Source organism: Aricia agestis, chromosome 22 (genome assembly GCF_905147365.1).
Source record: "Aricia agestis chromosome 22, ilAriAges1.1, whole genome shotgun sequence".
NCBI lineage: Eukaryota > Metazoa > Arthropoda > Insecta > Lepidoptera > Lycaenidae > Aricia > Aricia agestis.
The window spans coordinates 8303252-8319570 of record NC_056427.1 but is presented as its reverse complement, the minus strand read 5'-3'; the positions used below and the strand labels follow the sequence as shown (position 1 = coordinate 8319570).

The window sequence follows — 16319 nt, the reverse complement described above, 5'->3', positions numbered from 1 at the left end:
ATTATACGATAAAGATCAAAATACGGATAATATTATATGTATTTTGATCTTTATCATACATCCATCACGGTACGTCAAGAGACACATTTAATTTACAAATTACAAAATATTTGCTAGTACAATTCGAAATAATTTTATGTACATATGGTCGGCAGTGGACTCTAATCTCCGAGTTAGAAGTAGACATCAAGGTTTGTAGTTGGCTCGTCTCAAACGCTACTTAGTATAAGAAGTTCTTAAGTAGCACTTGAGTGGCCGTTAGGATTTAGATGTCTATTTTCAACTCGACACCTGCATTGACTAAAATCTACACTTTATTTACAAACTATTCGTCAAATCGACAATGTATAGCCCAATAAACCAGACAGTCTTGAGAGTGAAAAGTTCTTCGTTTTAATATCTTCGATTTAAAATTTCGTAGTAGGTGCTAAGAAAATTTGTCATATTTTACAGTACATTTTTTTTTCAGTGTTTAACAAAAGTCATGCCGTTGTGGACGGACTTATTCTAGCGGTGACAAGCGAAGACGATACTCTGTGGCGAATATTTTGTAATTTGATGAGTATTGTTTGGACTAGGAACAAAATCAAATATTTTGGTATTCAAGCACAATCAAACATATTTTTATTTTTTAATATATTATTATATTTTTTTAAAGATATTAAATCGAAAAACTTGTATGAGGTGTATTTAAAATTGCTATTATAAAAACTATTTGTTCAAAATGTACATTTTAGGCCCTTGAGTGCGATGTGCCCGTCTATCTAGCGTTTTAATCAGCATTAATTGTTAAAGGGGTTTTCAATAGATGGTGCTGATTTCAACATTTTTTTATATTATTTAAAAATCGATTGAACACAAAACACAAATATTACTTGTTCTTTAAGCATTGATAAAAGAAAGATGGCTTGTAATTCAAAATATCGCTTGAAACAAAATTAACAAAAAGAATCGACAGTATCTTTAAAAATATATTCGCGCCATCTCTAGACAGAGCGCATCAATTAGCGTCATAAAGAGTATAGACAGAACGCAATTGACGCCATCTATCGACATATCAGTACAATCTATGCAAAACGCCATCGGCCATTCAGCGTCATGCTTAGCGTCATGTATCTTAAAATCAGCGCCATCTATCGACAACCCCCGTATTCACAGGAGTTCCTGGTTTTCTTGCAACTCCTGGAGTCTCTGCTGGTCCTTCACCTTCTTCATCTGGGCGTAGATGGACGCGGCCTTATAGTTGATGGGTCCGTAGTCCTTGAGATCCGCGTCCGCGTATATGAACGCGTCCTCGGGGCGGAAAGGCTGGAAATTATAAAGAAAAGTAAAATGCAGCATGAGGTACGGTGGCCTTAAATCGAGAGAAGTGGAATCTGGAAAACCTTGGGGAGGCCTTTGCCCAGCTGTGGGACAGCATAGGCTCTTAAAATGTGTAAGTAATTAGATTGTATTACTTACAATAATTCCAGTTTTATCTTATTTAATCCAATAAGGATTCTAGTGAAATCTCATTTAATACATTTAGGATCTCATTTAATACATTTAAATAAAATTAATTTGGATAGTCTAATTTAAAATATAAATATATCCAGGATATATATTTCAAATTAGACTATAATTAAGTACTTACAGTACTTAAAATTATCGTTTTTGTTTTGTAATCGCAAGTACAAAAATATCTTATACTTTTGTTTAAGTATAAGTTTGTAATCTGCTTTCTACTTTTTAAATAATTGATCTGCTTTTGTTACGAGACACATGTATTTAAAGTATCTTGTAAGATTATTTTAACAGAACTAAACAAAATATTTCAAATTTTGAAAATTACTTTTAGTTTAGTACGGTTTAGTCAGCCACACTGTATTAAATTATAACACTACAGTTATTCACATTATTTCTACGACAACATCAACCAAATAAAGTTAATTTTGAAAATTTAATTTACTTTTAGTCACTACTGGCGCTTAAAATAGAGATTTTTCGTTTTTATTATTTGTCTAAAGTATACATATTATAATTTTTTTTTTTTTTATAGATGAAATCATTTTAGAATAGTGCAATTTAGTAAAAATGAGTAACTATTAATAATTTTAATCTGAATAATTTCAGCACAATGAAATTTTAGTCGCATTTATAAAAAATTAGGAACATTTTAGAAAGCGTTAGTAAAATAGCAAAGAGTATTTAAGAGCTTAGAATGGACAATGTTACCTTTTAAAAAATGTATGTGTCGCTCTTGCTAAAGCGTTCCTAAAATCAGAAAGAAATCGTCACAACACTACTGACATGCTTAGGGCTTTTTAAGCTAGTTTTGCTTAACCGACTTCCAAATAGGTGGAGGTTATATGATGTGTTAATGTGCCTTGCTTAGCTCAGCATCATAACGTGACAACGATAGCTTGATATACAAAGCTATTAGTATTATATAATATACATTGGGGGTGTTTGAAATTTTTTTCTTAACTTCTATGCCGATGAAATTATTATATACTAAAATAGTTAAGCTTTCGTATATTTTAAGTGTATCAAATATAATAATTGTAGGTATTAGTAGTATTATTTGGTTCAGAAATTGTAAATTAAAAACTTGAAAGTAATGTTTACATGATTAAGAATTTAAATTCATTGCTATTTCACCGATTTTTTTCTTGAATAGGATCTCAGACATAGATCAAGATCGATACCGCATGTGTATGTACTTCGCGTGCCATATCACGTTCCCAAACGATGAGCAATGCTCGTCTTTCGAAAGTCTGTTCTTTAGTCTGCTATCGGAATCAGACGTCAATCGGAATTTTAAAAATGCCTAAATGCCTAAAAGCGCCGTATGAGCCATAGAAATTCAAATAGAAACGTTGGCATAGATAATGGACACGTTTCTTATCATCGGTACGTCACAGTAGGTAGAAAAAAAGTGGCACGCTCGTTTTCATACAAATAGTGACATGGGGTATCTATCTTGATCTATGTCTGTAAATAGAATATTATATTACTGCAATGTTCGCTAGAGGCAGCACGAGCACAGACAGTAAACAATAAGTTATGTTCGACGTTTGACAACGTCTCTGTCAATATTCTGACATGACGTGTGCTGTCGGATTGTGGTCGGATTGTTTACTGCAGTTAGTGCTAGTAGCGCCCTCTGCTCCGTAATGCTTTAAATGCTCTACCTTTGCGTAATATTCCCTATTTCGTTGGCTGATTATTTTAATTCTTAATATCCAAAGATTTTCTATACGAAATTAAAAAATCTTAGATTATTTTAAATCACGGAATATAGCAATAAATGTTGGTTAGTTCACTCACCTTTAAACGTCGATTTCGTTAAATTTCAGAGTCGCATAATCACTCTTTTGGCTACTTTTTCTTTGGCTCGTATTATTTTTATAACTACCTTCGCTATTTTTACTACTGTCGTTACAAGAATACGTGTCGTATAAATGTCTATTTGAATTGACAGTATTCTTAAATTTTAAATTATGATTACCTAGCGCTAAATCTGCGTAAACTAATTTTTTCTTCGGTCTCTCCTCTTTGGGACCGAGCGTGTTAAAATTTGGATTAAAATTGTTCTCCGCTAGATTTCTCGTGGAGTTTGATATGTAATTGCCTTTTAGGAGATGGAGGTATGATCTTCTCTCCGATTCGCTATATTCTGGCTCTGGGTAGTTGGGTTTCTCGTAGTTGTCGTAGACACCTACACAGGACAACTTTTCTCGAAGGCTCTCCGATTTCTTAAGTCTATTTTTGTGACTGTTCTTTTCTCTGGTTCTGTTCAGTGTTTTTGTATAATATTGCGGCTCTGTCGGTTGGTATATCATTGGACCTATGGTGTTGTTGTACGCTCTCTCCTGGTCTACGGGTATTCTCTTGTCGACTCGAATAGGTTGGAAGTAGCAGAAGCTGTGGTGTTTTTGCAGTGGAATTTGGAAGTTCTTCTTATTCTTTCCTTTTGTGCTAATGTTAGTAAAATGATTTCTCTTTTGCAGATACTGTTGCTGGAGTATGTTAGTATTCTGAAATGAGACACACGTGTTAGTTATGGGAATGAGATGAAATATTGTTAACTAAAAGATGAAAAACTAAAACATACAAAGTTATACCTGATCGTCATGACTACTATTTGGTAAAGTTATTTGTACCGAATTGCTACGTCTCACTACAGTTCTTTTTGGTATCGGCTTTTCGGCTAGCTTTGGTATTTGTAATGTTTTATTTGGTGTTATAATTTGCTTTTTTGGTGCAGCTTTAGTTATACCTTGCTCGTTTAATTGACTAACTACGGATTTAACTAGTGATGTCGATGGTGGTATACCGGTCGATACTTTTTTGGGTGTAGCACCAACTATGTGTATATGTGGCTTCGTTGCTGCTGCGGCCTTTTCCTCATTATCATTATTCTGTTTCTCGTCGTCTGACACTTCATCAGAAGGTTCTATCTCTTTTTCTTTGGCTTCTTCCCTTTGGAGTTTCAGTTTTCGGAGGTTTTCTTCTGATCTAGCCGGTCTTACCGGCGCATCTACAGTGTCCAAGCTTCTATTATTGATGAGAGGCATGGACAAATTGACATAAACATGATCAGTCTTAGCTGGTGACGTCTTAGGAGTAATTTTCGTCCTCGGCGCAGGTATAGGTCTATTTAATGATGTGGTTGATGCATTTATTGCATTCACATCCATCGATTCCTCACAAATCTGAATGGAATCCGTCAAATTCTCAAATTGTTCGACACCGCTTATATCTGACTTCACTTTGAACACCGATGGATAATTCTCATAAATATTATCATCGGAATCAACTTTTTCATAATCGGAATCGGAATTTTTATTATTGCTATTAATCTCATTGAAGTTTTCTCCATATTCTGTGTTGGGATAGAACCTTTCGATATTTCTTTTCCTTATTATTCTCATAGATTGGAATTTAGGTGGATTAGCTTTATGATTTCTCGTATTTAGCGAGCTGAATTTCCTCTTATTCGTCTCAGCCTCTTCCTCTATCGTTGAGAACTGTTTTAGGTACGATGTCTGCATTGGCGGTAGGTAGGGGTTCAATAGCACCGTTTGATGCAGTGGAAACATCTGTTGTATCGGCGAGAGTACTGGGATCCCATAAGTTGTTTGATACTCAGAGTTCGTTGACGTCACAGGATAGTTGATAGCATTTTGGACGAACGGCGGGCAGACTATACGAGGTGCGAACGACGGGTTCGTGGTTAGCTGCTTTTGCAATGTTTCCAGATCTTTCGGCGGTTTTTGGTTAGTATCGACTACTCTAGGTTGAATCGCTTGGACGGGCTAAGCATGCCAAAACAAAACATGAAAAAGAAAAGAAAATGCAAATTAACAAAAATGAAACATTAGTTGTGATGTGCACAAAATTAAGCAAAAATAAAGCATGATATTAATTCAAAACACGTGTTGAGTAATGCAGATAAAGAAAAGAGACAATTTTAATCGATTTAATGATTTATTATACGATTTGCAGCTGCTGTTGAATGTAATCATATTATCAAATTTAGAAATAAAATAATATGTATTAATCGATATGATCGATGGCTTATATAGATAAATTATTATTTATTAATATACGTTTACCAGGTTGATAATATTGTGTTGATCGCCAAATTGCCCAATTGCTAGCATTGAAAAGGTATTTTTTCTTTATCTGCATAAATTATGTTAAAAAACTATGATAGAAACAAATTGACATAATATACTTTTGAATAATTTCGTAGTAATCTCAGAATTTCATTATAATTAGCAAGAATATGCACATTTTGACGTTTAAATTATAGCTAACTAACACGAAAACTACGAAGAAGATAATATTATGGCAAAATGGCAAAGCATATTATAAGCGTTTGTATTTTAAATTGTATTCTATGTCATTCTGTTTCCTTATTATAAATTTTATATGATTCATAATGACAGTCAGTAAAATTACATTACTGTTTACTATTTCTTTCTCCTTATCTTTAATGGGACTTATTTATGTTGATACAGTTATAGTAAGTAGTAGTAGGCACTAGTATCTTTTGATCTATCTAATTCAGCAACTATTTTGTTGTGAGCATATCCAAAAAGAACTTGCTGTATACAGGGTGTAATACAACATTGTGATAATGTCCCTTACACAGAGATTATTGTGAAAGTAGCAGTGTTGAAAGAGTAAATTTTTTAAAAACTTTTGTATGGGAAAATTCATGACGCTCGGGTGCTTGTCCATACAAATCACAAAAAAATGCTTTTCCAGCGCTGCTACTTTCACAATGTACTCTATATAAGGGACACATACAAACCCTAATCACTTTATTTTGTTACACATGTTTCATACCAGTTACCAGTATCTTTAGCAAATGTATCAATCAATTACATAATATCGTCAATTGAACAGAGTTTTGAATGTAATTTTACTGACCGACGTTAATAGGGAGTTTACGTATATGTAATATATGATATTATGTTTGTGTGTATGTATGTTTGTTACCTTGTTGGGGGGCTGCTGGAGACCATGGAAGGGGAGGTTCTCGTACAAGCCCGGATCCCCGAGAGCCCCGTTCGCGGCATTATCTACACCATTCGTAGGTGGGCCTGGAAGTGACACAATCATTTTTAGTACAGCAATTATAACCATAATCATAACCGGTGGGAGATTTTTGTGACTCATTTCTGTTTTGACTTTAAATGGTTCACTGTAAAAAAGTTTTTATGACTATAGATGTTTCCACACTATCTATACAAGATAGTTTGTAAAAAGTAGGTACGTCTTGAGACTGTTGAATATTATCAACAATTAACAGCACATATTTTATATGTGTTACTGTATTAAACTAATATTTTGTTGTTTTTTAATTTTTATGGTACTCATTTCTGCGATGAAAATTATTTCATTAGGTACTTCCTTTGTAAAATTATTATAAGGACTAGATCAGTGATTTTGTTATTTTATGTCTGTATAAAAAAGTTTCTCAATTAGGTTTAAATATCAGTTATGTTACGAAGATTTTTAATTTCGAAACACAATGTCATCAAAATAAGCCAATTATTTATTATAACAGATTTGTGCAACAAAATAATATTTTTTAATCATCACTGCTCCAGTATCATACTAAAGACACAAAAGCCGTGCAGTACTTACTGTCGCCAGGTTTTTTTCTTTTCCTGGTGTTCCTGGAGTCCTCTCCGTTCATAGCCATTCGCTCCGGCCTTTTAAACGACACAACTAAAAACATGCCACAAATGAAGCTAACATATTACGTGCTAGCGTTAAAAAGCAAATTGTTGGTGTTATTTAAGCATATATCATGTATATTAAATCATCCACATACTTAAGAAGCAGATTTGATGAAAGCCTTTTTCGATGTCTGTGGTTTGTTTGATATTAATAAAATAAAAGAATTAGATTTAAAACTATGTAAAAAATTTTGAGGTCTTTTCGTTACTAGTTAATATATTTTGATAATATGCTTAAATAACAACGGTTTAAGCAAATTAATAACAAAACAAATGTCGTGTGGTGTATGTGGTAAAACGAAAAAGTATATAAGTGATAAATGTGTTTAATCAAACGTGTATATAAAATGATCTAAACTACCTCCTTCAGTAACTATAACGTTAGGCGTTTCGCTTTGAAAAAAGGACCTGATAGCTTTCTTAGGTCCATAGCTTTTATTTATAGTTACTAGGTTCACAGCTCGCTTATTCGATTTATTTATCTTCTTGTATTTCCCGCTTTCTTCATCAGACGATGTGCTTCTTCTTCTAACGTTCTTTAAAATTGCACTAACTACATTTTTGTTTCTATTCTTTGGAATTTTCTTCATTTCTTTCGTTTCCTTGTTCTCGTCAATATTTGGACTACGCTCTAGCAGTCCTAGATTACTTTCTTCGTTCTCCTTTTTTGTATTCTGTAGTCTCGCTTGATTCTTTGGGCTTAGCGTATGATTGGAATTCACGTGAACCAGTACTCCTGGTTTTAAGGGCCATTTATTGGGCGACGTGACTGTCTGTACTTTATCTTCTTTCTTATCTTCTGTGGCTTGTGCGTGCTTATTTATGCTCTCTTCTAGTTGCGTTAAGCTTGCTTGTAGATCGCTTGTGGATTTTTTAACGTCCATCTCTATGCCATGGGGGTAGCTCGGTGCGTCTACCAGTCTCGTCCTATCTGAGGTTTTCGGACTGAAGGACAGGCTGAGCCGTGGCGATAAAGCGGGCAAAGCTTGCGATATAATTGACTGAGCTATGGACACTTCGTTTAGACAGCTACCGTCCGGGCTGGTTAATAAACAAAACAAAAACAAAATGTTAGGTACATGCGATGGGATCAAATGAATTATGATAAAGACATTTGCAATTAGATTAATTAAAACTGTATGGACACCCATATTCAAAACTTAACCGTTGATCATCTAACCAATGTTATCGTCTTTGTTAAACACTTGACAAACACGACAACAATAATGTAAAAAAAAATCCGATTTATGAATTAGTCGCCTTTTGTCATGTTTTGTGATGTCATAATTTTGTGATGACAAAAACGACAGCAATATTGTTAAAATTTTCAATTCAAATTTACGAATAACGGGTGTATAATAATCTAATCTGCAAATCGAAATGAATGAAGAAACAAATATAACTAATGAGGAACACAATAGAATACATAGATACAGAACACTCCCCATGCTGGTAGCACAAACGGGATATACCTGTTGTGTTAATTGTAGTCAGTCTCAATACATCTGGAGTTAGGGCGGTAAGGAACCTACAATAACATACATGTTAGTCTGTTAGTACATCATGCGGTCCTAGTACGTCTAATTCTCGAACGCTACTTAAAGATACTAGGCTTGCAGGACTTTGAAATGTTAGATCAGAATATTTAATATATTTTGTCAAAAATGTGGTGTTGTATAAGTCGTTGTCATTTTCTTGGCTTTGCAGAAATACAAGGACAACGAGTGACTTAAGAGCCTCTTACTTAAAGAAGCGTTTGAGTGTGCAGTCGTTAGTAAAATGATTAATTCTACTTGTCAGTTAGTAACCAGTTTTAAGATTTTACTAAGACTTAATTAGAACTTACAGCCTATGGTCCAAGCGAAAACCAAACATAGCCTTTCAGTCCCTTATAACATCATTTTGAAGTGAAAACTTTTCAAGCATCATTGTGATACAAAAGAGCGAAAAAGCATAAAAAATAAACAAAACGATAGCGCGATTCAACAAAGATTTAGCGCCATCTATTGTCAGCAAATCGAACAAATATTTTATTCACAAAATCACAATCACAAGAATTTTTAAAAGTTCCACTTCTTGTGTATAAGGGACACAAAGGTTATTGACCTTTACAAGCCAGGAGGCATTGACCTTTGAGGCACTATGAGAGGAGACCTGGATGGTGGCATTGACAAAGACCAAGAGTCAGCTCGGACCAAAGGCGTGGCTGAAATAAGGAAATTTACTAGTAAAGGACTTAGTTTAGATACTAAAAAGGCTTAGTAAAGCTGATAAGGTTAGATTAGGAGGACATAGCTTTAGATGACATTACTGCAAGATTTAGATTAAGTTGATATACCAGGCAAACATGAAAAAAAATTCACGTATTTGACTAATTTCGTGCATTTTAAAGAAGTGAAAAGTTACAGTTAATTAAGTTTTTAAGATTGTCCTCCTAGTGTATTCTAGAACAACCCTAACTGGTTATTGTGCTTTATTCTATAACCTAGTCGCAGATAATGAGAAATTCTATTGCTCGTCTCTCTCACTCGTGCACGAAATATCGTGTGATAAAGATTAATGGACAAATTCCTCACTATCCTGTGACCGAACTTTACTTCTAAATACGCCAACTATTCCCAATTATAGTGCACTGAATAACTAAAATGTGATGAACTAGAAAGCTAGAAGAACTACTGAATTATCTTGACTAGAAACATAGGGTCGGTAGAAAAATGTTGTAGAAGACCACATGCGTTCTTAATAGAATGAGAAAATAATTTAAGGACAAAAATATATAAGATGTGATTTTTTTTCGAAATATTAATGTGGTCTGTGATACTAAACTACAAGTACTTTTTTTAGAAATTGTAAGCGAATAGAATACTAATCAACAATCGTTTATAGTAAGCTAAGCTAAAAATGAATATGATCAGGAAAAAACAGTACGATCAATTTTTTCTATCGATCCCAGAATTCTAAATACTAGTGGTTATTAGATTATGGTTCTATACTAGATGCTAGACAGATTATTTCTAACACTAGCTGGCTGAGGTACGGATTCAGAAAACGTAGAAATAAGCATTTTTTTTGCGCACATGACAGAGACAAGGTAGCGGTAGGTTAATGTACGAATTTCTACATGTTCTGCCACCGTACGCAGATTATGGCACTATGCTAGATACTAAGAGTTAAGACAGACTATTTATAAGCCTAAAAGCTAGTTAGACTTTATGGTAGAAGACTTTATTACTTTATTTATATTAATATTATTTTGTGAAACGAATGCTAACAAAATGACTTGAAAAGCCAAAGAAAAAATTTCGTTTTAAAAATATTCCATTCTTAAAAAAACATTTTATTTTTTATTTTATTTAGCATCAGTTTCACAAAAAATAAGGAGATGTTTACATTATTTTTAGGATCTCATTAAATACTTACTTCTCTCTCTCTTCTAACTCGACGGGGTTATTGTCTATTAGTAATCCGGTTAGTTAACGGCAGCATCGAGAAAAAAACGGGCATATTAGTAAAAAAATTAAAAAAAAAAACATTCAAGGTTTCACGACGAAAAAAAAACATTAACAAATGCACACTTTGGAAACTGTCTTTAAACAGTTAATTGATCTTGATGCAAACAAATTATTATTGGAGTGTTTATTTATTTAAAAAAATCTAAAATCCATATAAAAAAACGTTTTTTAATGTATTCCCAATCGAATTTATCATTATCCTGCCTAGAAAAGCCAGAAAACCAAATCTGGAAATATTCTCTGCAGCGTACTATTAATTTCTAATTTATATTTTTAACCAACTACCGAAAAGGAGGAGGTTATATTTTCGGCTGTGGATTATATTATTTATATTTTTTTATATATATAAAAAAAAATTGTTTGCATCAATCAAAAACCTACCAGGCTTACGTCATGAGTCATGACATTAAAAGACATTATATTCAACTCACATTTGGATTTGCCCCTCATTCTCCTGCATATGCAGATGATGATGATGCAGAGGATCACAGTGATGACCAGCACAGCCAGAGCTATGCCCCCAATGAGGATCAGCTTCTGTTGGTCTCGCCACCACACCTTGTTGCCTGGGGAAAGTGTAATATTAAGTAGGGAGTTCGTAATATTTCTAATATTGAGGTTGATAAAAGTGGGGAGTTTGTAATATTCTAATATTGAGGTTGATAAAAGTGGGGAGTTTGTAATATTCTAATATTGAGGTTGATAAAAGTGGGGAGTTTGTAATATTCTAATATTGAGGTTGATAAAAGTGGGGAGTTTGTAATATTTATTGAAACTGTAATATTGAGGTTGATAAAAGTGGGGCGTTCGTAATATTAGCTGGAATTATAATACTGAGGTTGATAAAAGTAGGGAGTTTGTAATATTAGTTGAAATTGTAATATTTAATATCAGTTGAAATTATATTAGTTAAAAGGGTATAAAGGTTGAAAGTTGTAGTGGGGAGTTAATAATATTAGTTTTGGAGAGATTGTAATACTTATTGAAAATGTAATATTGAGGTTTATAAAAGTGGGGAGATTGTAATACTTGTTGAAATAATAATATGAAGGTTGAAAAAGTATCGAGAAGTATTAGGCGAAATAACAATACTGAGGTTGAAATAGAAGTGGGGAGTAAATAATATTTTATGAACTGGTAGTATTAAGGTTGAAAAAGTAGTGGGGAGTTTGTAATATTAGTTGAAATTGTAGTATTGAGGTTGAAAATTGAAATATTAGTGGGGAATACTTGAGAGGAATTTGTAATATTAGTGTTAATTTTACAAGAGGTTATATTAAATTAATATTAAAAAAATGTTTTTGATACTATTATTATACTTACCATAGCTTTCCAAGTTAGCTGTTAGTAAATGAAAAATCAATGAATTAGTATACTTAATGATTTTAGTGAATACGATAATGCATTATAGCATAACGTATTTAGTTGAAAAAAACAGCAAGAAAGCTATTCAACTGCTCATTAAATAATCCTAAAAACTACTGTGGAAGGAGTTATATAGCTATTGGATGAATAAAATTTAAACTGAAATGGTTAATTTAAAAAAAACATCTTTTAAGGTGTTGCACACTAATCAGCACACACGCGACGAACGCGCCGCATTTCGTCACAATAGACATAACGACCAGTAGTTTGACTGCAAAGAGACGGACAGGTTTCAATATCTGTCAAATTCGTCGGGTTTCACTAGGATTATGAACGGAATGTGCCTCGCGCTGGCTGATATAATTTATTTTTAAATATTTAAAATAAAGATTTCGAAATTGGATTCTGACAATTTTAATCGCATGTGCCAAAACACAAACAACAATGCGACCAAAGAGGAACACGTCCATCGAATATGTCATAGTTTTAAATTCGTAGGTGACACCATGATGTGTGTTAACAACCCTAGCGACGATTTACGTCATAACACGTCAAATTTAAAAATCTCAACATCAGTTCTAAGTCGGCATACTCTATCATTCTGTCTACTCTGATTTCGTGTACTGTGCGGTGTGACAAGTGACACTGACAAGACGTGTGCGATCAGCTTTAGGGATCTACGTGTCTCTTCGCAGTGAGAAATGACCCTTAGGAGTTCTTTAGTAGACTAGGGTAGCAGAAAAGCCAAGTGTTATTTGAGTCTTACCCATAACGTCTCTCTCGCAAGCTCTCGACAACCCCACGCTGTTGTTGGCATAACACAGGTAAGTCCTATACACGTCGACGGTCGAGGACAGGCGGAGGTAGCTCTGCACTCCAATCTGCCAGATCCGCTCGTCGGTCAAACTGTCGTTGTCGTTCTTGAGCTTCCATGAGAATGAGACCTGAGAAAATGAAAGAATGAGAGAAGAGAAACAAGACGAGAAAAAGAGAAAAAGAGAGAGCAGTTGCAGAAATTGGTACCGATAGTGCACATTAAGAACTAACAGCTAAAGAATATAGTTAATTACAAAATATGGACGCTGTTAAGCGTTTGAGTATCATCCCACAAATAATTAAAAGATTGAATTATGAATGCGGTCATGTTCTTTAGAACATTTAGAACAATACTGCATTCATAACTCAAAAAAATATGTTTTGTGGGTTAAAACACAAATGCTTAGCAGCGGCCAGCGACCGTATAGGATCAGACAGTACAGTTATAGTGACAATAGCCTATTTTCTCAATCTTTTGGAGACTTCTTTTAAAAAGATTAAAGATAGAAAGTATTTGTTTGAAGGACTAAAAAATCTTTCTTGTTTTGTTTGAGATGAAGTACATCTCAAAATCTGACTGATCCGACTGACGTTGCCTGGCTCTTCTTCAGCATCCCTATCTTTAGAATGATACCAGGCTCTCAAAAACTAATTGCAAAATATTTTCTGTTACCCTAATGTTATCCAGGCTAGCATAACCAATTAGTGACTACCTATTTTTCAAATAATATATCGCTTATCTTTATGCCATCTACCAGGCTAACATACCTCAGCGGGGTTGGCGTGCGCGGTGCACACGAGCACCTGCTCTCCGTCCATCTCTATCTGCTTGATGCCGCATTCTGGTATGACTGAAACAAACATTACAATCAGTTAAGTAGTTTGAACATCAGAAAATCGGCAATGCTAGAGAAAATCAAAATTCGTTCAGAAGTTGTACCAACGGTCAAAGTTATGGTAGAGGGGACAAAACTATCGTATTCGTACAAAATGTATTCGAAACAGGTTCAGCGGTTTAAGCCTCAATAAGTTAACAGACAGACACACTTTTACCTTTAAATTATCATACATTAGCAGACGGACAAACAGACAAACTAAGACTATACATACAATATACGGGGTGTAACAAAACTAAGTGATAATACTTTTAGGACGTGTACATGTTTTTTTATAGAGAGTTCACTGTGAAAGTAGCAGCGCTGAAAGACCAATTCTTTTTTCACTTTTGTATGGGCAAGCACCCCAAGTCCCCAACATCACGAGTTTCCCCATACAAAAGTGAAAAAAAAGCTCTTTCACCGCTGCTACTTTCACAGTGAGCTCCTTATAAGGAATACAAGGCTGTGCCTAAAGTAATATCACTTAGTTTTGTTATACCCTGTAGATTGAATACCTAATACTTACACATAACATCCAAATACACCGTCGTATTGACCGACCCATGTCGGTTATACGCCTCGCAGACGTAGTTCCCGCCGTCCTTCCGCGCGACGGGGCCCAATAGGAGCGTATTAGAAGAGGACAGCACTAGCGATGTATTCGTGTGCTCCCTCGCTCCGCTCTTCGAGGCTGTCTCGCGGCGCCACGTGTAGCTCGGCATCGGGAAACCCCTGGAAGAACGATGCGTGTTTATGTGTTCCTGGTAGTTTTAACTTGGCATTAGGAAGAAACTGGAAGATCGGGGGTTGTTTTGCGCTCCTGGTATTTCATTTATTAAAGGCCTTTGAGAAGCTCTTATACGTTGGGAAGCCCCTGGAACGATGGGTGTTTATGAGTTCCTGGTAGTTCATTTCGAAAATATATTAGTGTCACCTGTCACCTGTCACTGACCTATACTTCTTATGAAAATTGTTATAACTTCTAAACTATCTGACTTAGGGCATTGAAGTAAAGAATTTATAGGATGAAAACCTCTTCTATCTTTTTAAAATAAAAAAGAACCACTTTAATGCGCTAGATTTTTCACAAAAACCCTATAATTAAAAAATGCACATTTTTTTTTCTTAAGCTTTGGTTTTTCTATGTTTAATTCCACGAATAACATATTTCCTGTGTAAGCGTAGTCCATAAGCTTAGCCATCAGATGAGATCTTTTTTATTTTCATAGGATATTTACATGAGAAGTACTGGTCAGATTAGTGTGAAAGAGTTTGAGAGTCAATTTGTCGAAAAAATATGCCATAGATCATGACATTACAGGATCGGACACCGGTGTCGGGACACATTGTATAAAGGAGCAGCTTGAATTTTGAGAAACTCATAACTTGGCATTAGGAAGCCTCAGGAAGAACGCTGATAGTACATTTCGAGAAACTGCAGGGTCACTTGGATATAGTTTAAAATCTGAGCAGATCTATATAAAACGTCTTGGACACTGGCCACATTGGCCATGCAGTATACTTGTATGCTTAGCATAGTTACCATAGAAGCGGTTTCTTTCTACGGAAGACAAAGTGACAGATAGACAAAGGTAATCCGCCATTTTATCAACAAAATCTGTCAGTATGTCGATTCTCTCCCGTTACTAATGTTGTCATGCTAAGCCCGTAGGTTTTATTAAAGAACCAAACCACTCACTTGGCTGCGCACACGACCTTGGCTGGTATTTCGTTCTCGTTGACAGACACCACTTGCGGGGTCACCGTTATGTTCTCCGGTTCGTCTGAAAGAGATAGCATGATATAATTACTCAATTATGTAGGGTTGTCTTAGTCTAATCAGGTTTGTCTGAAAGAGAGAGCATGTAGAAATTTTGTATTAGATGACGTCTGTAACCCCGTTGCGCAGAAAATAGTTTTTCAGCGATATAAAGTGTTGGCCTTTCCCAGGTCTGTCCAAATTTAATCTAAATAAGTTCTGCCGTTTGAGGGGCTACCTGGCAATTTCGTCTAAGTTCAACCTCTATAAAGTCTCGTGCAACTTAAAGCACAATACCGAAAAAAATATATGTTGTAGACTGGTCTTTAATCTTCAATTGCCCACGAGGATTTTTTTCCAAACTCAACAGGTTTTCAGGTTTTTTTTTTTTATGAAATAAGGGGGCAAACGAGCAAACGGGTCACCTGATGGAAAGCAACATCCGTCGCCCATGTACACTCGCAGCATCAGAAGAGTTGCAAGTGCGTTGTCGGCCTTTTAAGAGGGAAATGGGGTAATAGGGGAGGGAAGGGAAGGGAACAGGGGAAGGTAGGGAGGGGAAGGGAATAGGTTAGGGGATTGGGCCTCCGGTAAACTCACTCACTCGGCGAAACACAGCGGAAGCGCTGTTTCACGCCGGTTTTCTGTGAGAACGTGGTATTTCTCCGGTCGAGCCGGCCCATTCGTGCCGAAGCATGGCTCTCCCACGTATATGCCGTGGTCATCGATTTTTCTGCAAATATTCTATTAA

At 35.1% G+C, this 16319-nt stretch overlaps 1 protein-coding gene across 2 annotated transcripts in view; it reads right to left on the bottom strand.

The window, feature by feature from the left end:
- Positions 1-2214: 2214 nt before the first annotated feature.
- LOC121738194 overlaps positions 2215-16319 on the bottom strand; it is a 444621-nt gene continuing 430516 nt past the window's right edge. Inside the window, exons 19-30 of one of the 2 annotated variants that reach the window (XM_042130105.1) lie at positions 15509-15593; positions 14336-14541; positions 13700-13782; positions 12882-13059; positions 12074-12091; positions 11182-11316; positions 10659-10692; positions 8711-8766; positions 6493-6596; positions 4107-5300; positions 3310-4019; positions 2215-2253 (exon numbers count right to left, since the gene is read on the bottom strand). In XM_042130105.1, coding sequence (XP_041986039.1) covers positions 3312-4019; positions 4107-5300; positions 6493-6596; positions 8711-8766; positions 10659-10692; positions 11182-11316; positions 12074-12091; positions 12882-13059; positions 13700-13782; positions 14336-14541; positions 15509-15593 — 2801 coding nt within the window. In that variant the 3' untranslated portion in view covers positions 2215-2253; positions 3310-3311. The remainder of the gene's footprint in view (positions 2254-3309; positions 4020-4106; positions 5301-6492; positions 6597-8710; positions 8767-10658; positions 10693-11181; positions 11317-12073; positions 12092-12881; positions 13060-13699; positions 13783-14335; positions 14542-15508; positions 15594-16319) is intronic. The other variant, XM_042130106.1, reaches the window with a different exon arrangement.